The sequence below is a fragment of the Cervus canadensis genome, chromosome 6, assembly GCF_019320065.1.
Source record: "Cervus canadensis isolate Bull #8, Minnesota chromosome 6, ASM1932006v1, whole genome shotgun sequence".
NCBI classification, from domain to species: Eukaryota; Metazoa; Chordata; class Mammalia; order Artiodactyla; family Cervidae; genus Cervus; species Cervus canadensis.
In genome coordinates this window covers 24,873,724-24,897,723 of record NC_057391.1, presented here as the reverse complement: position 1 = coordinate 24,897,723, position 24,000 = coordinate 24,873,724, and the positions used below count along the sequence as shown (strand labels likewise).

Genomic DNA, 24,000 nt, shown 5'->3' with positions numbered 1-24,000 from the left:
GATCAAATCCTTAGACTCTTAGAGGCAGTCCATCTGCCCACTGAGGTCTCGGTCTCCCATTTTTAAGGACACCAAAAAGGGAGCACAGAAGTGGCACGAGGGAACCAAGCAGCTGATCAGGCAGCAAAGAGAGCAGCGTTATAGAACCGTGACCTAATAGGTGTTGCCACCTTAGTTCTACAGACTAACTTGCCGGAAACTCCTTCATATACTGAAGGTGAAACTCTTAAAGCTAAGAGTGAGGGCTTTCAAGAAGACCATATGGGGTGGTTCCAAAAGGAGGGGCTCCTTTTTCTGCCTGGGAACTCCAATGGAAGTTGGTTAACTCCTTACATGCCACCACTCATTTAGGAGAAAAGGCCCTCCAAAGATTACTAGAAAGGTCTTTCAGAGGAACAGGCTTCCAAACAACTGTAAGACAAGTGGTCTCCTCTCGTCCCACTTGCCAATTAAACAACCCCCAAGGAGCTCGAAGACCCCAGCTGGCCCAGCCTGTCCAACGATGTGGGGCCTATCCAGGAGAGGACTGGCAGATGGACTTCACCCAGATGCCAGTTTCTCAAGGGTATAAATACCTATTAGTCATGATAGATACATTCACAGGATGGATTGAAGGCTTTCCCACCCGAACTGAGAAGGCTGAGGAGGTGGTAAAAGAACTGCTCCATGAAATCATTCCAAGGTTTGGTCTGCCTAGGTCATCACAAAGTGACAATGGGATGTCATTTACTTCTAAGATCACCCAAGGAGTCTCTAAAGCATTGGGCATTACTTATTATCTCCATTGTACCTGGAGGCCTCAGTCATCAGGAAAAGTAGAAAGAGCCAACCAATTCTTAAAATCAGCGATAAAATGATAACCCAAGAGACCTCCCTGGGATGGAAGGAAGCTTTACCAATAGCTCTCCTCAGTACCTGTATTGCCCCTAAGAAACAGGTTGGTTTTAGTCCTTATGAGATGCTATATGGGAGACCTTTTGTTTATGTCAATGACCTCTTCCTAGATCCAGAGGTTCAGACCCTCCAGTCTTATACCATGGCCATTAGGCAATACCAACAGGATATACGCTTGTGGGGTATGAACTAGGACCCAAAAGACTCTAAGGACTCGCCATTATATGCTCCAGGGACTCAAGTCCTAATTAAAGTCTGGAAAGAAGGGTCCCCAAAGGCTCAACTCCAGCCCACATGGAAGGGCCCCTACCCCATAATACTTTCTACTCCCACAGCGGTCAAGGTGCGAGGACATGACTCCTGGATTCACTACTCACGAGTCAAGCCATGGAAGAAAACAGAAGAGGACACTCAATACACCTGTGAGCCCCTGAGAGATCTCAGATACCTATTCAAAACTACAAATGAGTGCCCTTCTAATAAACAACCCCAAAATCTGGTCTCTGGGGATAAGATTTCTCAAGACAGCTCTAAAGAGCCAATGCAGCTTGGCAGAGATTGTACTCCAAAACAGACAGGAGATAGATCTTCTGATCCCTGAACAAGGAGGGACTTGAGCCATCCTGGCAATGTGAATTTGAAATTGGCTATTGCCCCTACTAGTCCTTGTTATGCCATACTGACACTGCTAGTGATTGTTCCATGTACTGTCAATTGTCCAACCTGTCTTGTCACTGCCCAGGTCAAGCTACGACATGCAGCGCCAGTTCAACAAAGATCTAAAACTACAGCCAACCACAGAAAACATCAGTCACCCTTAGATGGACACCGCTATAAGGACTCTGAGGCCTGAGACTAGCAAGAGGGGAAGGCCCAATGTCCCTCGCTGTCCCAGTTCAGCAGGAAGTAGCCAGAGAGACCTCGATGCCCCTATTACCAAAGAATGGGCCTCCCATCTCTTGAAGGGGGAATGTTAGGTAGTTAGAATAGGGAAAAGGAGTCCAAAATGGCGGTGGCTAAAAGACCTGGAAGGGAAAGCCCACGAAAATAGAACAAAGGAAGGTCTGAGGACCGGAGTGAGAACCTCAGGTAAAACAAACAACGCTCCTGCCTAAGCCCAATTTGCATAGGACAGGCCCAGGGGGAACAAAAAAACATAAAAAGAGAAGCCAAAGCCCCCTTTTTTTTCTCTCTCTCTCTCCCCTGCGCGATGGGGCGATCTTCTCTTCGTGTCTTTGGATCGACGTGCCCTCATGCCTCGAAGATGGATTTTCCTGCTATTATCTAAATAAATAGAGCTGTAACACTGATTTATTTAAGAGCTATAACAGGGTCTGTCCTCCGAGAGCTGTGACCCACCAAGGGGGCTTCAGTGTCCATCACTCCAAATTTTTGTTGTGACAAGACAAAGAACCGAGGAGCATACACTCGCGTGACAGATATATAGCAAAGATGACATTACAATCAGTAGGGAAAATCTATTCAATAAATCATATTTAGATGATAGTTAATGTCCATATAAAATAAATTATACTCCTTTAATATACCAATAAAGATTTAATTTCTTATTGGATTAAATAACTGTGAAAAATAAATGTTTAAAATTATAAAAAAAAGGGTAAAGACAAAATATTTTGGGAGATTACTTATGAAATGTACTACAGAGGAGACAAAAGTTTTAAATCTAAAGGAAAGAAATTGATAAAGGTAACTAGTAAATTTTGTATATGTATAAACATCACAAACTTTTCATATCATCTATGGGAGTGAAGGCCTTTTCAGTTTATATAATTTTTATATAAAAATGATAGCATCTGCAAAGATTTAGCTTAAGAATGAACTAAAAAGATGAAAGAGGATGTCCAATAAATATTCAAATTGTTGCCCAAATTCACTATTAGCCAAGAAAATGCAATAAATGTTTTAAAATTAAAATTTAACATTTTATTTTAAAATATTTTTTGTCCACCTAAATGGAAAAAAAACACAGCAATTTGCAAAATTCGATATTGATAAGTCATAGAGAAATTAGGACCCTTGGTAGAGTATAAACATCTACAATTTAGGAAGAAATTTTGTAATTTCTAGTAAAGTTAGATTTATACCTTACAATTCAGCACTTCTAGTTCTAGGTAAATATCCTACAAAAATTACCACATGTGCACAAAGAAATATATATATATATAAACATGTATATATATAAACATGTATACTTGTATATATATATTCAATTGAGACATTATTTATAATAGTAAATAATTAGATAATTCTAAACTTTTTCCGAGGGGAGAGGGAAATACATTTTAGTTTATCTATTAGAAGAAGACTGTAGCCATTAAAATGAATAAACTAAATTCAACAAGTGGGGTGAGAAGGCTAGATATACACATGTAAAAATGATGTTGGAATTTTAACCTTTCACCATATACAAAAATTAAATCCAAATGAATTAAATACCTAAATGTAAGAACCTGACACTACTGAACTTAAAGAAGAAAATACATGAGAAGATTTTGAAGATGCTGAATTTGGCAATTATTTGTTGGATATGGCAGCAAAATATAGCAAAAGCAAAAATCAGACAAAGTTATATCACAGTTATAAACTTTTCTGTAGCAAAAGAAACAATCAAGAGAGTGAAAAGGCAAACTACAGAATAGAAGAAAATATTTGCAAATAATATACATAAGAAGTTAATATATAGAATATATAAAGATCTCGTACAACTTAACAACATGAAACCAAGTAACTGATTGAAAAATAGGCAAAGGACTTGAATAGACATTTATTCAAATAAAATATGCAATAGTCAGCAAGCATGTGAAGATGTTCAACATCATTAATCACCAGGAAAATGTAAATCAAAAGCACACTGACATATTACCTCACAACTGTTAGGATGGCTTCTGTCAAGACAAAAACCAATAAAAAACAAGTGCTGATGCGGATGTGGACATGCAGAGAAATGGAAAGCCTTTGCATTGTTAGTGGGAATATAAAATGTTGCAACCATCATGGAAAACACCAGTACAGTATACTAACGCATATATATGGAATTTTAAAAGATGGTAACGATAACCCTATATGCAGGACAGAAAAAGAGACGCAGATATATAGAACAGATTTTTGGACTCTGTGTGAGAAGGCGAGGGTGGGATGATCTGAGAGAATAGCATTGAAACATGTATATTATCAAGTGTGAAACAGATCACCAGCCCAGGTTGGATGCATGAGACAAGTACTCAGGGCTGGTGCACTGGGAAGACCCAGAAGGATGGGATGGAGAGGGAGGCAGGAGGGGGGATCAGGATGGGGAACACATGTAAAACCATGGCTGATTCATGTCGATGTATGGCAAAAACCACTACAATATTGTAAAGTAATTAGCCTTCAACTAATAAAAATAAATGAAAAAAAATTAAAAATAGAGAATAAAAATAGAGTTACCATTTGATACAGACATTTGAATTCTAAGTGTATATATATGTGTGTGTGTGTATGTGTGTGTGTGTGTGTGTATAAAGAGTTGAAAACAGTATCTTGAAGAGATATTTCCACACTTATGTTCATTGCAGCAATATTTACAATAGGCAAGGGGTGGAAGCAAATTAAATGTCCATTGATGAATGACCGGATAAAGAAAATGTGGCATGTACATAGAATGGAATGGTATTTAGCATTAACAAAGAAGGAAATCCTATCATGTGCTACAGCATGGGTGAACTTTGAGAACAGTATCCTAAGTGAAATAAGTCCATCTCAAGAAGATAAAAATACTTCATGGTTGTCTCAGGTACTCAAATCCTTAGAAACAGAATGGAGACTGGTGGTTGCCAGGGTGAGGTGAGGTGAAAAGAGCACTTGTATAATTGCTGTAGTTTTTCAGTTTTGAAATATGAGAAATTTCTAGAGATCTATTTCACAAGGTGCATATATTTAACATTATTGTACAATTGAAAATTAAGATGTTATATTTTAACCACATTTTAAAAAAGGATGAACTAGAGCAGGATATATTTAAGAAGATGAATCTTTACAACATAACAGTGAGTGAAAAAATAAATTTTAGAATAATGGCAATAATATATGGGTACCATTTGTATGAAGTTAAAACTATGCAAAATGTATTTTTGCACAATATATGGAGGAAACTAATTTTTTTAAATATACAAGGGAATGATACTCATGGAGTTGATGATAGTTATTATCTTTGCTATGGTAAAATAAATGGATATAGAGGATTACTTAGAGGTCCTTATTTTTTTCTAATAATCCACTTTTGTAGTAAGAATCTGAAATAAATAAGGCAAATGTTAAAAATTCGACAAAATCACATGCCATATCAGTGTCTACATTAAACTCTACAATTGAAATAGTTTATAAGAAAGATACAAATATGTCCATTGATCTCCAGGGACCTTTCCTACCCTTCTCAAAGCATTTTTTAAAATAAAAATTTAGTGTGAAATATATCAAGCACATATGGCTAGAGATTCATTTTTAAAGCACACTTTAGCCTATAATTAGTATGGACTGCAAGGAGATCAAATCAATCAATCCTAAAAGAAATCAACCCTGATGCTGAGTCTGAACCTCTAATACTTTGGCCACCTGATATGAAGAGCTGACTCATTGGAAAAGACTCTGATGTTGGGAAAGACTGAAGGCTAAAGGAAAAAAGGGCACCAGAGGATGAGATGGTTACGTAGCATCACCAACTCAATGGACATGAATTTGAGCAAACTCTGGGAGATAGTGAAGGACAGAGGAGCGTGGGGTGCTGCCGTCCATTGGCTTGCAAAGAGTCAGATACGACTTAAATGACGCAACAACAGCAAATTGTTTACAGGCAATAAAGAAAAAGTATTGGATAGATGCCCATAATAGGATCACTGAATGTTTGGGGGAAAAGCAGAGCATTTGAATTTGATGCCAAAGAGATCATAGAACATGTTTGTGTTCTAATACCCATGAGTCATTTATCAAACTTGTAAATTGGCACACTTTATGCAATCCAAGTAGCTTGAATACTTTCTGTTTTATTGTGAAGTAAATAACTGAATATAGAGAGACTTCTTTATTTTTTCCTTTTCCATGTGTATTGAAATAGTAGTAATGCTCTTACTTGACTCTTGATAGATACGTGAGAACAACTGTGAATACAAACATGAATGATGGAATAAGGTAAAATGAACTGTGTGTAACTTTTATGTTAGGGTGGAACTTCTATTTTCCTTAAGAATTAAATATATGCTTCTTGCCAGCAGATGACACTATTATTTGGATCTACCTACTTATAGAAACTAGCCCATTTTCCTTGTCAAAAAGCAAGAATTCTTATACATATTAGGATCCATAAAATTGTAAGTTTATGTGTGTATATGCTTATGAGTTGAGTTAATACTTTTCTATGCACATATGGCCAACTGCAGAATTTAGCTGAAAGATCCCTCATTTTGAATTTAAAAGTGGACCAATTTATATTTGATTTTTCTTTATTTAATGAAGTTTAGTCCTGAACATTTCTGGGTTTCCCACTATAGTTAGTGAGTCAGTTTTTTTTTTTTTTTCTCCTTATTTCTTTATTTAAGAAATTTAATCCCAGCTGAACTGAATTTAATTTAAAATTATTCTTTAAATAAAACAAAATATATCATAGAGATATGATGATGGAGCATTTGGTAGGTTTAATATACATTATGAATATTTAAAAAACTACAAAAAGACAAATTAATACCAACTGATTCCAAGATGTACTATATATGGGTTTTGGTCTAGAAATCTTTTTCATCATGGTTGTTGCCTAGAAGGTCTTTCTGGAGCTCACGTGTTGGGCCCTCAGCCTACTCATGGCTGCTTTCATCTCCTGATTCCTCAGAGTGTAAATAATGGGGTTCAGTAAAGGTGTGATAACTGAATAAAACACAGAGAGAAATTTATCCACTGAAAAGCTACTAAATGGCCAAGCATAAATGAAGATACATGGCCCAAAGAACAGAGTGACCACTGTAATATGAGCAGATAGCGTGGACAGAGCCCTGGAGAGACCACCAGAGGACTGACGTCGAACGGTTACCAGAATGACAATGTAGGAAATGAGCAAGAGTATGAAGGAGATGAAAGACAATAGTCCACTGTCAGCAATTACTAACAACTCCAGAACATAGGTCTCAGTGCAGGCAAGCTTTATAACCAGCGGAAGGTCACAGAAAATATTGTCCACTATATTGGGACCACAGAAGGGCAAGGTGATGGTAAAAACCATCTGGCTCATTGTATGCACAAAGCCAACAGCCCATGATAGCAGCACAGAGCCTCTGAGTACCTGGTGGTTCATGATGGTTGTGTAGTGAAGAGGTTTACAGATTGCAAAGTACCGATCAACCGCCATAACTATGAGAAGTGTCATCTCACTGCCCCCTAAAAAGTGAAGGAAGAACATCTGAGCCATACAGCCCCATAGAGAAATAGTTTTATTTTTCCTGACAAAGTCTGCAACCATCTTGGGGGCTGTGATTGTAGAAATAGACATATCGAGAAAGGAGAGGTTTCCAAGGAGGAAGTACATTGGTGTGGAGTGCAGACGAGAGTCCAAGGTGATGGTGACCACAACGAGAAGGTTTCCTGCCATAATCGCTGCATAGGCCAATAAAAATATGAAAAAAAAGAAAAGCTCAAGTTCCCAAGTGTCGGTGAGTCCTAACAAAACAAACTCAGATATCATTGAGCTATTCATCATTTTCATCAAGTTATGTATGTATTTTTCAGAAAGTCTTTAAAATGAAAGTAATCCAGAAAAAGTGATTATTTAATCTGTGACAGTAGTTTTCAAGGTATAGGCATATAGAAAGTAGTATTTGATTCCTACAGCAAAAGAAAAGGTAGATATTTCTGAAAAATGCATTTTAATTGACTAATGCAAGCACATTACTTGTATACACTTTCACATTACTGCATTTATTTTCAAACAGAAAGGCACAAAAGGGAAAGTTCTTGTAAAATTTTGTAAATGTAGTTTGTGGGTATAGATTTTCTCTCCACATTTATTTGTTGTTTTTACCATGAGTTCATGAATTTATGAACCCTGAGTTTAATGGATCAAGTAACAATCAAATGGTCTTTGGTCATAAGTTTTTTCAAGTGGATTGGAATATAGTCATGTAACTTTTTGGCAGCTAGTATTCAATCTTTTACCCTTTTCACCTTCCCAATTTGAAATATTCAGATATGTTTGTAGGAGTTGAATTATATACCCACTCAGCAAATTGTTACAGGATTTTCTTCTCTCACCTATACTATATTCTCACCGTTCCCTTTTAGCTCAAGTATATATACCAAATGCTTTAACTTATTCCTGAAGACTTAAACTGGCTACAGTCTGTCATGTGTCCCTACCTCCCCCAAATATTAATAAAATAAGCTTCCCAGGAAGTTTCTGCACAGGAACACAAATGTCAGGGAATGTTTGACGAGAGGATTCCTACGTGCTGTCTCTCATGAGTCCTTTGTCCCTCTTCAAGCGGAACAGCACGCTGCTCCCAGGGACTGAGGTCATTGTGTGAGGCAGGCTTGGGTCTCCTTTAGTAAACATTCTCTTTAGGACAAAACTGCTTAGTCTCTTTCCCCTTTCTTGAGATATGGATTGTCTCCTGACCTTATGACTAACATTACCCCTTGTTCCCTTGGTAACGGTTGCTGTACGTTTGGTTTTCTGATCTCTATCATTCCCAAAAGAAGTTTCTTGTACCACAGCCTATATATACTCATAGAAAAATCATTAAAGCACCTTTGCTCAATCAGAGCTTAGGTCCCTGGGTCTTTTTTCTCTCTCTCTCTCTTTCTCTCTTTTACTTTTTTATCGTTGACTCCACACCACCAGGTTCCGGTCCATTAAAGGATCCCAACACACAAATATTTCTGTGTTGATGATTCTTTCTTCCTTTGTTTCTTCCTTCTCCCTCTGTCTGTCCTTCCCTCCCTTTCTCCTTTCCTTCCTTCTATTTTCTTTCTTTCTTTCTTTTTCAGTTGTGTTCTGTGTCTCATACTTTGGTTCGTGAATAAAACTCTTAGCCTCTACTTTTTGTCTATTTCCCTGACTCTCTTGTTGCTGGATTCCTGGCTGGAGTTTTCTTTCTTGTCTCTTTGTGTTCTCCATGTAAATGATCTCTAAACAATCATCAAATCTTCCACAAGTAGTGCTTATTTCTTCCCTTGGCTCCTAAATGCTTACCTTTTTGTGATGATTACTTTCCTCTGACTTTTCAAACTTGTGCCCAGACTGACCCTTGATCATTCCTGGCTCAAATATCCTTGATACTTGTACTCTTCTTTTTCCACAAAAAAAAAGAGTGGGCACTGTTGGCTTACTTTTGTCTGCTTTTCTCTTTGATTTAGATCTTTTGGCCCCATCTTCCTGTTTCTTTTTTTTCCTTTAAAAAACTGTTAATGACACATACCAACTGCACAGACACAGATGCAGAATCACAGATATACACATATATGCTTATGCCAAGTTCTAGTTCTAGAGTACAAGGACAGAATGTGGAAAATTTACTCTGAATTTCCCTTTTATTTCTTTATAGTTCACAAAATATTCATAAGTGATTGTTTAGTCCAGTTTTCAAAACTTGAAAAAACAAAAAAAAACACTGAACCAAGAGTCAAGAATCAAATCTAGTCCTGCGCTAACATGTACTAGGGAAATATACTCTTTAACTCTTTTCAATGTTGATTTAATTTTCTATAGAAATAAAATATCTACTCTTCAACCTCTCAAAATGTTATAAGACTCTAAAGAGCAATGTGTTGTTTTTGTTGTTCTGTCACTCAGTTGTGTCTGACTCTTTGCAACTCCATGGACTGCAAATTCCCCCAGAGTTTGCTCAAACTTATGTCCATTGAATCGATGATGCCATCCAACCATCTCATCCTCTGTCATCCCCTTCTCCTCCTGCCCTCAATCTTTCCCAGCATCAGGGTCTTTTCCAGTGAGTCGGCTCTTCGCATCAGGTGGCCAAACTATTGGAACTTCAGCTCCAGCATCCATCCTTCCACTGAACATTCAGAATTGATTGCTTTGATTTCCTATCCAAGGGACTTGCAACAGTCTTCTCCAGCACCACAGTTTGAAAGCAGCAGTTCTTTGGTGCTTAGCCTTCTTTATGGTCCAACTCTCACATCCATACATGACTACTGGAAAAACCATAGCTTTGACTATACAGACCTTTGTTGGCAAAGTGATGTCTCTGCTTTGTAATACGCTATCTAGGTTTGTCAGAGCTTTTCTTCCAAGGAATAAGCATCATTTAATTTCATGGCTGCAGTCACCACCTGCCTTGATTTGGAGCCCAAGAAAATAAAGTCTGTCACTGTTTCCATTCTTTTTCCCAAGTATTGGCCATGAGCTGATGGGATCAGATGCCATAATCTTCATTTTTTGAATGTTGAGCTTTAATTCAGCTTTTTCACTTTCCTCTTTCACCTTCATCAAGAGGTTCTTTAGTTCCTCTGCACTTTCTGCCACTAGGATGGTGTCATTGGCATATCTGAGGTTATTAAAAATTCTCCCATATCTTGATTCCAGCATGTGCTTCATCCAGCCTGGCACACTGCATGATGTACTCTACATATAAGTTAAATAAGCAGGGTGACAATATGCAGCCTTGATGTACTCCTTTTCCAAGTTTGAACCAGTCCATTGTTCCCTGTCCAGTTTTAATTGTTGTTTCTTGATCTGCATATAGGTTTCACAGGAGACAGGTGAGATGGTCTGGTATTCTCATCTCTTTAAGAATTTTCCACCATTTGTTGTGATCCACACAGGCAAAGACTTTAGCAACAGGAGAATTTTTACTATGCAAGATTTGGTAAAGTAGACTTAGTGTTAATGAAAATGTTTTTCTTTATTAAATATAAATGATAAAATTACCTAGGCTGTCTTCTTTAAAAGAATTGTTGTCATCATTGCTATTATATTTAGTGCAATAATTGAGTCTACATAATAATTATGAAATTTTCAAAATTATGCAGTCCTCAATCTCAAAATACTAACAGAAGAAAACTTTGAGGAGAATCCTAAAAGTAATTTTTATAGTTTATTATGTAAAATTGGAACATTAAAAGCAAAAATTATATTTATTAATTTATGGTTTAAAAAATTTTTGTAACCATATTTATAAAATATATCCATCTAAATGCACATAAACATGATTCAAATATGTTACAAGAGACAAAATAATTCATTTTGACAATTTTTACATATGACGAAATGTGAAATATTTTAAAAATACTCTTTTACTCAGACACAGGTAAAAATAAGTTAGAATCAGAAAAATTTTACAGTTATTGCTAACTTGAGGCACAGTTTAAAACTCACATGAAAAAATTTATATTTTTGAGTGGTGTGTATTTATACAAATAATATTGAACTGAAAAGGATAGAAAAAATAATTGAATAACATTCAATCAGGCAAGGTTTGATTTTTCTCTACGAGAAATTTCTGAGAATGGGATGGTTGCCTGGACTGGGAGCCTAATTCTTTCTATGCTGTTTAGGTGACTAAATGAATAAAAATTACTAGTTCAACTGTGGTGCAAACTTGAAGAAAGAAAACTATATTTAATATTCTGTGTCTATATTCAGTAATAAAGCCTTCCTACACATTTTCATAAAAGTACTTAATGTATGTGGAGATGTGTAACTGGAAGCTCTTTTGTTGAAAAAAAAGGCTGTGAAGTTCCTATTGATCTTGAATTTTTCTAATGATTATTTGTCCTCAGAGTGTTAAGCTGTGTATGAATTAGATAACCCAGGGGGTAATATTCGCTTATCACAAAAAATGTTTGACATGTGAACCATCAGATTTTCTGCCAAAATAACCAGTATAAATATTTTTCTCATTAAAAAATAAGCTTGTACAGCTGGTAGAAAAAGTTCCAACATTTTACATGCTCAAATAACTCTTTTCCCATATATTGATCAAGTTTAAAATATTAAAGTATGTAGTTGTTATAAATGTAGGTAGAAAAGGGTGGTAAGTTTAGAAAAATTGGAAATAGTCCTTAGGTTACAAAATCATGAAAACAAATATATTAGCAGTATAATTAGACAATCATATTGATAGAAGGTTTGATACTTCAGAAAAATAAAGGCTTAAGGGGAAATCTTTTAAATATTGGTTTAAATTAATCACATTTAATTTAGAATTCCATAAGTGTTTTCTCAGTTTCCCAATGTAGGGAAGTAAAAACATGAAGAATTAAATGAACATAAAATAAGTCAATGTGTTCCATTTTCTTGATATGTGATTTTTATTAGACTACATTTCAGACTTGTCAAAGATGTTAAATGTAGGCAAGGATGAAACTAATTTTTTGTTATTTTACCATATTCTAAATCATTTTGTATTTTATCCAACAGTGGTTAAACAATAAACAAGCTCAAATTTATGTTCTCAAAATACAAACTCAAATGATAAAACTGACCCCTTAGATCAGGTTGTCAATGGTATTTATCCATCACAGACTGGCTTTCTTCTTATTAAAACTGGGTAAATTTGTCCAGATGCTATCTGACCCAAGTTGTATTTTACCATTGCCTTCATGATCAGAATAATCTGGTTTTCATTAAATTCTAGGTTTCGTATACAAAGTCTCCTCCTTTATAAAGTATACAGTTTCCCTGTGTTATAGAACTGCTATTTAAACCTACCAGTTCTAACTGAGGAATGGTCTCTTCAAAGATACGTAGACACAGATTCTGAATATATATTTATCTTTTTGCCTCTGTGTATATACATGACAATCATTGCAGGTCAGAAAAAAAAGGACACAAAACACATATATAAGGTGTAGACAGTGATTCACCCCCGGAGGGAATTGTTAGCATAAAGGTTCTCGTTAGTTGTCTCTAGAGTTCAGAGCAAGGACTTAGTCTCTCATTTAAGTTGATTATGAATTCACCAAGTGTATGAGTTGTGTGGAGTCTCCCTAGTAAGTGCTTTCCAGAAAAGAACATTAACTTAAGTGTTTTGGTTGGTAGAGGGTAAGCAATTTTATGAAAATGGATCTACAATAGATGATGCACTTGAGAAAACTATAATTCTATTCATTTGACTTTACCAATCTGAATACTTATAATTTGATGATTGAATGCATTTATTCAATTAGAATTAAAATAACTAGATCCACACAGAGCAAGGCATATAAGGAAATTCATAGACTATAGACTAGTTCTTAGCACGGAGAAAACTTTCCTTTCACTCTGTAAGGGAATAAGAGAGAGAAAGCAAGCAGCACATACACTCATGGGCTAGAATGAGCAGAGGAGGCCTTCACCAGTGAAGGGACGTGAAGACGCTCAGTCGTGTCTGACTCTCTGCGACCCCATGGGCTGTAGCCCACCAGGCTCCTCCATGCTTGGGATTTTCCAGGCAAGAGTACTGGAGTGGGTTGCCATTTCCTTCCCCAGAGGATCTTCCCGACCCAGGGACTGATCCTGGGTCTCCTGCATTGTAGGCAGACGCTTTAACTGTCTGAGCCACCAGGGAAATCCCTGGCCTTCACCAAGATAATCAATAAATGATTTATGGTAATCAATAAGTGATTAGTTGGTGGAGTTTAGCAGATTTGGAATTTCATGTCGTCTCTTACAATTATGTTTAACTTCATGATGGCTTAACAGTATTAAAGGAATATTATGGAGGTGAGTACAGTAAATCTTTTATGGTAAAACATAATTAAGCAGGTAAAATTCGACGGGCTATCTGAGTAGCAGTACATGGCTGCAGAGGATTTCACCTGTTGAGGAATTTTTCTGTATTTATTCTTATAGGTAACTCTGCCATGTCTCCTCAATTACAATCCTCTTGAAAAGGTTACAAAAAAGTGAGGGTCGTAAATATATGATAAATATGGTCCATTTCCAAAGCCCATAGTAGACATTGCTAAAGATTTCTTATTCTTTCTAACTGAATCTCAGAATTTTTTCCCATGTGGTTCCCCAGGCAACTGCTAGCAATTAGAATTGCCATTAAAAAAATATTTCAGGGGAGCTGGCTGGGCTGAGGGCCGCCGGGCCGGCGCCCGCCGCGAGCCATGGGGCTACCGGCCGCGTAGGGGCCATGCCGCCGGGGCCCCACGCCTGCCCCGCTCCGCGCCGGGATGGTGAACCTGGCGGCTATGGTGTGGCGCCGGCTTTTGCGGAAGAGGAGGAGAGGGCAGTGAGAGATCGGAATCTCCTCCAGGTCCAAGACCACGATCAACCCATCCCGTGGAAAGTACAGTTTAATTTGGGCAATAGTAGTCGGCCTAGCAACCAGTGCCGGAACTCCATTCAGGGGAAACACCTCATCACAGACGAACTGGGTTACGTCTGTGAGAGGAGAGACCTGCTGGTGAATGGCTGCTGCAATGTCAACGCCCCTGGCACGAAGCAGCACTGCTGTGACGGCTGCCTGCCCAACGGCTGCTGTAGCGCCTACGAGTACTGTGTCTCCTGCTGCCTCCAGCCCAGCAAGCAACTCCTCCTGGAGCGCTTCCTCAACCGGGCAGCTGTGGCATTCCAGAACCTCTTCATGGCAGTCGAAGATCACTTTGAATTGTGTTTGGCTAAATGCAGGACCTCATCCCAGAGCGTGCAGCACGAGAACACCTATAGGGATCCCATAGCAAAGTACTGCTACGGAGAGAGCCCTCCCGAGCTCTTCCCCGCGTGACGCTGCGGGAGACTCGGCCCTCTGGGAGGATGTGCTGCTGAAGAACTTGCAGCCTGAAGCTTTTCTCTGGTCTTCGAGAGAAGACTTGATCATGACCACTTCTTGTGTTGTGCTCTGTGGCCTCACTTGCCCCCGGGCTGACCAGATGGACTTGCTCCGTAAAGCAGTTGGAAACGCCAGCGGGTCGCATTCGAGAAAGACAGTAACGGCGGGTGACCTGGTGGAGGCGTCAGCGGTCTGGGCGCCTCGGCCCTGCGGCTGCTTGGGAACCTGTGGGCCCCCTTGTGTGTTCTCCCCGGGCCCTTCACTGTAAAGTTATTTATTGGACTTCTTTGGAGTGGTGGGAAAATTCTGTTTCCTGTAGGAAAATGTTTTGCCTTGATAGTTGAATATATTCAAGGAGATTGTTAAAAAAAAAAAAAAAAAAAAAAATTTCAGGTAAGGAGATACATACCACAACATAGCATGACCTTTGAGGAGATGTTCGCAAGAGAACACAGCAGAGCATTCTTAAAAATAGAAATTAGAAGGATAATATGAGCACAATATTGATATCCAGATGAGATTACCCACACTAGTTGTTAAGGATGGTACACATATAGTTTTTCAGAATAAACTGAAATATTAGGTGCACTATATCTAAGGTCAAACTAAAAACAGGGCAGTGAATTGTTTCTTATCGTGCTCATTGTGCCAACTGTCTCGCTATTCATACTGTGTGCGCTGTTCCTTGAACCCATGGTAGACGAGGTGCAGGAGGGGAAGCTGGGAGGAAACCGCAGCACGCCCTCTTTCTCGGCTGGCACGGCGGCCACAGCTGTATTCTCTCCTGCCTGATGCGGCGGTGGTGGCAGCAGACGCGCTATCTTCTCTCCTCTCGTGGCTTACCCAACGGACACAGCCGTGATGCAGCAGTAATGCCACTGCTTTCTAGGTGGAGTTCATATATCTGATTCACAAAAAGTAGCCCACAGGCAAGCAGCGCCTCATGATGTGAATGCGCAGCGCTCCAAGTGATCAGAGCTGTTACATAATCATTATTTGCAAAATGTGGAGCGAGAGCAGGAGGCTGTAGGGTGAGAGAGCCTGACTATGTCATCTTGGCTAATTTGCAATTTCCCTACAGGCAGATACAATCTAACACAGGGGAAAAAACAAATAAGATGAAAATAAGGAGAGAAAATACACCTTATTCCAGGTTCCTTGTTTTGCAATATGTTAATAAAATACATTAAAAGAGGTGGTCTTGAAGATGTTTGCATAATTTAGGTTTCCAATAAGTCTTTAGAAGGACTCTTTGCAATGTTTCCATAAACTTACCGAATCATTGATAAATTCAGATTTGTAACGTGAAATAGCCCACTATTTTCTCTGGATTCATTTCTATTACAATTTATTCTTCATTTAAAAAGACAAACCTTAACGACATTTCAGAAGATTGTTCGATCTATTCTCAAACCTCCCATTCTCAAAACTCTTTAATTGCTTTATATTGCTAAAACCTAGGATTCACAAGGCCTGAATACTCTGCCTCTCTGTATAATCTCTGCACAGGTCTTTCTTCCTTTTATCTATCAACCTCCCTCATAAATGTCTGTCTTAGGTACCTAAAATGACTTTCTCACACTACAATATCCATATAAACTGGCCCTTCTGACTGCAATGCACTTTTTCCCACTCAAATGTCTATTCTTTAGCTTTCTTAATGTGTTTCTGTGAAGACTTCTGTTTAACATGATCTTCTAACATCACCACGCCTAGTATAGATGCCTCCTCATTATCCTCTGCAGGGCAGAGAACAGTGTTGTGTGATAACCATGTATGTGTATTATGTACTTTAAACATTCATAAGGGTTCCCTTGAATTTGAAGATAAGGAGGTAAAGGAGGTAATGAATGCAAGCTAATATATGTATTACATTTGTGCTAAGAATATTTTCCAATAAAATAAAAAGATACCGTAATATTCCTCACATTTTTTTTTTTAAGCACTGAGGAATTCTTTATTTAATACCACCATAACATAAAAGTTCACATAACTGCTTCTTCAAACCATGATACAGAGCTTTATGACAACCTGGAAGTGGGAACCCAAAGAAGGCAAACACGATGCCTCAGAGATCATTCCTCACATTTTGTAAGGTGGAAATTCAATATTATTTAACATTCGATTTCAATTATTTGAAGAAATATTTAAATGGTCTTCCCTGGTGTCTCAGTGATAAAAAATCGACCTGCCATTGTAGGGAACATGGGTTAAATCCCTGGATAAAGAAGATCTTCTGGAGGAGGAAATGGTAACCCACTCTATGGACAGTGGAGCCTCTTGGGCTACCGTTCATGGGGTTGCAACAAGTCTGACAACACTGAAACTAAACAATAACAATAACAACCCCCAAATTGCAGAGATCAAAAAACGATTGTATACAACAGACAATATTTAGGGGGTGAGCCAGGAACCAATGTGCTGGTTGCTCAGTCTCTTAATGGCTGCCTTCATTTCCTGATTCCTCAGAGTATAAATAATTGGATTAAGGAGAGGAGTGATGATAGAGTAAAACACAGAAAGAAATTTATCTACAGAGTAGCTATTAAATGGGAAAGCATAGATGAAGATGGCAGGGCCAAAGAAGAGAGTGACTACAGTGATGTGAGCAGAGAGTGTAGACAGAGCCTTGGAGGATGCATTGGAGGAGCGCTGCCAGATGGTGACCAGCATGACAGCGTAGGATATGAGCAAGAGAATGAAACAGACTAGGGACAAGAGCCCACTGTTCACGATCACCAAGAGCTCTAGGGTGTAAGTATCAGTGCAGGCAAGCTTGATGACCAGGGGCAGGTCACAAAAAAAGCTGTCCAATACATTGGGACCACAGAAAGGTAAATTCACAGTGAAAACCATCTGGCTTGTACTATGGATAAGCCCAATCACCCATGAGAGCAACAGAAACCCAATGAGCACCCTGTGACTCATGATGGTCTTGTAGTGCAAGGGTTTGCATATGGCGACATACCTGTCAATGGCCATAGCTATCAGAAGAGACATCTCTCCACCCCCAAAGAAGTGCATAAAGAACATCTGGATCATGCAGCCCCACCAGGAGATGGTCTTGTGTTTTCTAAGAAAGTCTGAAACCACTTTGGGAGTTGCAGCAGAAGAAAGACATAAATCAAAAAATGATAAGTTTGCCAGAAAGAAATACATGGGGGAGTGAAGATGGTTGTCAACTATCACAGAGATGACAATGAGGAGGTTTCCTACTATGATGGTGACATAGATGAGAAAGAAGATTGCAAAAAAGAATATTTGAGTTTCTTGAGAAGTAGAAAGTCCCACCAAAATGAACTCAGAAACAGTTGATCTGTTATTCAGGAGATCCATTCATCCTTCTGCAGAAGCTTTCTGAAAAGGAAAACAAACAGGGTGTGATAGGGACTAACAGGTCAGGGAATCTAGTCTTAATCACCCTGTTTCTTATTCAGGAAAGTAACCCGTTTTATAACATGACTGCTTGTAGATATGTTGCAATTGGAGATATCTTACAGGACCACAAGACCATAAAAGTGTGGTGGTTATGAAACCAACTAGATTACCTTTTCTCTTGGTTAGTGCAAGGCAAGATCAACTAGACATTGAGCAAACTTGTCTTCCTTCATGTTCAGCTCCAGACCACACTCTGAATAACCACTTAATTTATTAGAGTGATAAGAGTTTTCAAAAGCATTAGGAGAATAGGATTTTTCTTTTGTGGGTTTCATATAATATATTTACTGACATGTTTTGTTATGTACTACATTGGTGCTTCCATGGTGGCACAGACATAAAGAATCTGCCTGCAACTTCAGGAGATGCGGGTTTGATCCATGGGTTGGAAAGATCCCCTGAAGTAGGAAAGGGAAAGCCGCTCCAGCATTCTTGCCTAGAAAATTCTACCGACAGAGGAGACTGACAGGCTATAGCCTGTGGGGTCACACAGAGTCAGACACGACAGAGTGACTGAGCTCGCATACACTATGTAGTAAAGTGTGTACCATATTAAAGAGATATTGCTGAAATTGCATGATGTGCATTATATTTCCTGAAGAGAACTAATGATGAGTATGACTGTGACCACATTATGATAGAAAGTTGAATTTTGAGACAGGTATATAGTAGTTAACAAAATTACTGAGATTTTATATTTGAATGACTTAGATTGACTCTCACAATATCAGATGTTCATCTCACATATTTTCCTAACTCTTTGGTCTGTGTGGTCAGACAAGTAAGTGTATCCTGTTTGTGTATTCTCAGCCAATTGTTGCAAAACTGAATCAAATGACCATTTTTATCTGATATTTCTTTTCAATTCATATATTTTCACATATAGTGAGTCTATAGAAATACCAAAATAACCATTATTAAGACTATAAACTAGTGGGGATTCCATGGTACTCTTGTTCAACTTGTCCATCTTGAAGAGATGTAAGGAGTAAGGGGAATACTGTATCATTGTGAGTCTAAACTCAAAAAGGTTAATTATATACTGTTTGAGCAGAGAAGTATTTTCAGGTTAATTTCTTATCCTCTTTAGACCTATGTTCCTCACAGTCATCTACTTTAAGTTTCATTTAATTGACATTTAACCTTGTCAAGGATAGATAGACTCATAATATTGTATTATTGACTGAGGTGAACTCAGCTAAACTAAATTAAAAATTTTCAAGTATGCAGAAGGGGAAGAGGTCAGTGCTCAGTCTACATAAAGGTACTTATTTCAGTGCTTCCCCTGCTTATCTGATTTTAGGTCTATTTTTCAAATCTCATTCCAGCCTTGTTGATCATCTTTAGTGCTTTTCTGGCCTTCTTCAGAGCCTAGAGCCAAACCTGAGGCCAAAATGAGAACACAAAATAGGACATATTTGATAATCCATGTACCCTTAGCCTTTCCATCACACTGTTTAAATGTTAGAAGTACACTATATGTAGTTAACCGTAATGAACATTTAATTATATACACTTATGTATGTAAGTTTACATACATTAAGACACATGTGATCCTAAGTGGCCCATACTCTAACCATTATTCTTGACAGCATCACTCAGAGTAGCATAAAACTTCTTGTTTTCACATAATAATGGAATGGAAAATGAAACTCTATATTCTTCTTTGTGTTTTGTTCTCTTAACGCAAGACAATGATTTTATCTTATCCAAGCTACAGTCTTGGATGGCTTTGTTTTTCTAAAGTTTGCAAATAAATAAATAGATTTATAGGTACATATGAACTGGGAAAAAATAAGATCCCATACAAGGTGATTTCTCTCAGCTTTTTTTTTAACCAATTAATATTTGTTTAAATATATGGCTATTTTCAGACTGTTATCAGAAGATGGTTGTATATTCCTCTCTAAAATTTCTGACAAGTGTAATGATAGTATCAATATTTTGGAAGTGGTGACTTTCTATGATTTTTTTCAAGCCATGGATCAGGTGTTTTATCCTTGTAGATTTCTTAACTCTCTTTTTAATAATTGTATCCCTAGAAACAAATATGCAATTTTTCTACATTATGCAATAATTCAAAGAAAAAATTAACCAGTTTGATAAGTATAACCAAACAATTTAAGCTTGCCTAGATCCTTTTTTCTGTACACATAAATTATTTAGCCTGGATTCCTGTATTATTATCTTAATTCCCTGTAAACATCATTAGGGTGACTTTTGTATCTTTTTTCTTTTTTATAAAAATCAAATTTTTTCCAGTTTAAGATCTCCTTTCCCTCCCTTCTTTCAGTTATTATTTTGGCATTTGAATTCATCAGTATGGACAGATACACTTATATTGTAAATGTAATTTGTGATGGGTGTGGTATATAGGCAGAGAAACATGTCAGGATTATGTAACCTACCTGTTGGACTTCAGAAGTAAAATCAACATGATATCCTGAATGCTTCTCTTCATCGTCTAAAGGTTTTTGTCTCTGAACTTCAAAAGACAACGGTATATAAAAGTATCCCTTGATGGGTGACATAAAGGAGAAACCTCATTTGGTTATTTCAGAATCCTCAGGGACTGGCAGTAAGAAGTAATTGGGATTGTTCAGAGACTCTTTTGCCGCTGCAGAACATGCGAAATCATTTTTCACCTCTCAAACTGACAATACTTTAAAGACATCAATAAATAATCAAGAGAGTATTGAAAGATATCACTAGCTGTGTATTGTGAGTTTTTTGTATGATGTTTTGTCTTGGCTGTAGTTTCTTTTCTACAGTAAACATTTATGATTGTTCTATTCAGGCAAAATATGAATATTCAATCTAGATAATTTTAATTCTAAATCTTATTAAAAGTGAACTTTTCCCATGCTTTAACTTTAATCTCTTGGAATTTATTGATAAGGGATGTGTATAATTATTTATATCATTGTAATTAAGTAAGTTAACTCCACTGAATTTTATATTTCCTTTTCCATTTAAAGATATGTGTAGACAAGTCTGCTTCAAGTTTACCCATTTCTCTCCTTTTTAAAAAATGAACTGTTTTTTAGAACAGGTTTAGGTTCACGGCAATATTGAGAAAATGGTATTTTCCATACATGTGGTATTTTCCTTCACACATGCATAACCTCCCCTATAATCAACTTATTGCACAATGGTGTATTTGTTACAAATGATGAACCTACGATGACATGTAACTGTCACTCAAAATCCACACTTCACACTATAGTTAACTCTTGATTGAACATTGGATGGATTGGGACAAATCTATAATGATATATAGACATCATTATAGAATCATATGGATTAGTTTCATTGCCATAAAACCCCCTCTATTCCATCTAGTCTTCCTTTTCCCCCTCTATTCACTGACAACTACAGACCTTTTCCTGTCTCCATAGTTTTTCATTTTTCAGAATGCCATATGATTGGACTTATAGAATATGTAAACTTTTTAAATTGGCTTTTCATTTAGCAATATGCATTTTTATCCAAGCTTTTAATGGCTTCGTAGCTTTTTTATTTTTTTTCCATTTATTTTTATTAGTTGGAGGCTAATTACTTTACAATGTGTTAGTGGTTTTTGCCATACATTGACATGAATCAGCCATGGATTTACATGTATTCTCCATCCCAATCCCCCCTCCCATCTCCCTCTGCTTGTTTATTTTTAACACTGAATAAAATTCCATTGTCTTGATGTATCATAATTTATTTAACCATAAGCCTACTGAAGAACATCTTGGTTGGTTTCAAGTTTGGGTACTCATAAAGAAAACTGCTCTGAACATCTGTGTGCATTTTTTTCTGGATAGTTTTCAGTGCATTTGGGTAAATACAAAGGAATACAACTGCTGAAACATAACTGTAAAAGTATGCTTAGTTCTGTAAGAAACCACCAGTTGTCTCCTGAGGTGGCTGTACCATTAGCATCCCCCCAGCAACGAATGAGAATTCTTGTGTTTCCACATCCTTGCCAGCACTTGGCGTCATCGGTATTCTGGAATTTGACCATTTTCATAACTGTGTGGTAGTGTTTTATTACTGTTTAATTTGCTTAATCCTGATGATACCTGATGTATGACTTCTTTGGTGAAGTGTTAGCTAAGGTCTTGCCATTTTCAAAATAGGACTGTTTATTTTGTTATTTTGAGTTTTAAGAGTTCTTTTTATATTTTGGATAGTGGTCCTTTTCGGATATGTATCTCACAAATCTGTTCTTCATCTGTGGCTAGTGGTTTCATTCTCTTGACATTTTCATTCAGAGAGTAGCATTTTTTAAATTTTAATCAATCCAGCTTACCAATTCTGTCAGAGACTGTGCCTTTAGTGATATATCTGAGAAGTCATTGCCTAGCCCAAGGTCATCTAGATTTCCTCCTGTGTTATCTTCTATGAATTTTGTAATTTTACATTTTATGATGAATTCTGTGATCTATTTTGAATTAATTTCGTGATGAATGTAAAGTTTATACTTAGATGGTTTTTTTTTTTGCATGTGAATGTCTATTTGTTGAAAGTCTATCTTGTATTACCTCTGCTCACATGTAAAATAAGTTCACTATGTGTATGCAGGTCTATCATGTTCCACTGATCTACCTATTCTCTTTCATATTGTTACCACAAGTTTTCATTTTACTCATTTTATTTTACAGTGCATTTTAATATCAGGAAGGACATGTTGATGCTTTAGACATTCAGAATATCTTAGATATTCTGTGTTTTTTTAATGAAATAGAATTATTTTCTGAAGTTAAAACAAGTCCCAGTGGGATCAATCAATGCAATATTAGAAACTCATGATAAACATAGGAGAAATGAACAGTTTTACAAAATTGAGCATTTTCATCCAGAAAGAATTTATGTAGCTTTAAATCTGTCTTATTTATAGCTTACAACAAAGTTTTATCATCTTGATTATATGGACAATGCACAATTTTTATTAAATGAAATGTTACATATTTTGTAACTTTTGTTTCTATACTGAATCATTTTCCTTAACAAAAATATAGTCATATGAAATGTTATTATGTCTGTATAATTGGTAAATGTCAGCACACTGGAATTTAATTTTTAATTTTATTTTTATAAGGAAATTCATAGACTTCAAGCAGTTGTTATCATAGACCAAAATCTTTTACCATATAAAGGCTTTTTGAGAGAGGAAGAAATGGGGGAGGCATGAAAGCTGTGAAGGGAAGAAGGTAGGGAGAATAGCTGAAAGGGCAAGAAGAGACAAAGAGGCAGAGAGAAAGGAGAAAGAGGAGAAGGCTCTTTTCACCATATGGAAAGCTCTTTATGGATGAATGGTAATTAATTAATGATTAATTAGTGGAGTTGAGTGGTCATCACTCTACAATTTTCAGATTTTGTTATGTCCATTGTGCAAATCTTTATGAGGTTAAAAACTTTTAATGTTTAAAATATTTTAAAAATTCAGTCATCAATATCTGAATTTAGTTAAAAGAATATTAGTATTCAAGCTATCTGGTATAGCAAGATACAATGAGCAGTTTATGATTTTGATCTTCAATATTTCAGATCATATGGTGCTGAGAAAACTATTTGGGTTGCCAAATAAATTTTTGGAATATTATTTTCTAAGTACATGATACATTCTACTAAAGATGATTAGCTTATCGAAGCTATACAGTGAAAATTATTTTTCAAATTGTCGTTCAAATGACAACTCCTTTGTGAAGCTTCTATATGGTTGACATATATTGGCAGATTAATACCGGGTAAATTACTACATACAACCTGGAAACTAAAAGTCACACTAAACATCATATAATGTGCTTTCATTAAAATTTCATATTTTTATAGATTGGTTCACTAAAATATTTCATAAGAATAATTTTTGTCTTATGGATTTTATACATATGAAAATTTATATTATTTAAATACTTAC

General features: G+C 36.9%; 3 protein-coding genes across 3 annotated transcripts; 1 reads left to right on the top strand and 2 right to left on the bottom strand.

The window, feature by feature from the left end:
• Positions 1 to 1,711: 1,711 nt before the first annotated feature.
• LOC122444082 (olfactory receptor 4L1-like) lies at positions 1,712 to 7,639 on the bottom strand. Its single transcript, XM_043472884.1, has 2 exons — positions 6,731 to 7,639; positions 1,712 to 1,852 (listed from the first exon to the last, which is right to left on the bottom strand). The coding sequence occupies exons 1-2, from the start codon at positions 7,637 to 7,639 to the stop codon at positions 1,712 to 1,714; spliced, it is 1,050 nt and encodes a 349-aa protein (XP_043328819.1).
• A 6,307-nt stretch (positions 7,640 to 13,946) lies between these two features.
• Positions 13,947 to 15,015, top strand: SPRING1 (SREBF pathway regulator in golgi 1). Its single transcript, XM_043471367.1, has one exon. The coding sequence runs from the start codon at positions 14,016 to 14,018 to the stop codon at positions 14,607 to 14,609; it is 594 nt and encodes a 197-aa protein (XP_043327302.1). The 5' UTR covers positions 13,947 to 14,015; the 3' UTR covers positions 14,610 to 15,015.
• Positions 15,016 to 17,048: 2,033 nt separating this feature from the next.
• Positions 17,049 to 17,990, bottom strand: LOC122443325 (olfactory receptor 4K13-like). Its single transcript, XM_043471366.1, has one exon. The coding sequence runs from the start codon at positions 17,988 to 17,990 to the stop codon at positions 17,049 to 17,051; it is 942 nt and encodes a 313-aa protein (XP_043327301.1).
• Between the last annotated feature and the right edge of the window lie 6,010 nt (positions 17,991 to 24,000).

What these genes read in the sequence shown, in the direction of transcription:
- LOC122444082 (XM_043472884.1), bottom strand. Translation starts at nt 7,639, where the DNA reads ATGAAAATGATGAATAGCTCAATGATATCTGAGTTTGTTTTGTTAGGA. An exon ending in CAGCCATGAGTAGGCTGAGG is followed by an intron (nt 1,853 to 6,730) that starts GCCCAACACGTG and finishes TCCCCCTTCAAG; the next exon opens with AGATGGGAGGCCCATTCTTT.
- SPRING1 (XM_043471367.1), top strand. Translation starts at nt 14,016, where the DNA reads ATGCCGCCGGGGCCCCACGCCTGCCCCGCTCCGCGCCGGGATGGTGAA.
- LOC122443325 (XM_043471366.1), bottom strand. Translation starts at nt 17,990, where the DNA reads ATGGATCTCCTGAATAACAGATCAACTGTTTCTGAGTTCATTTTGGTG.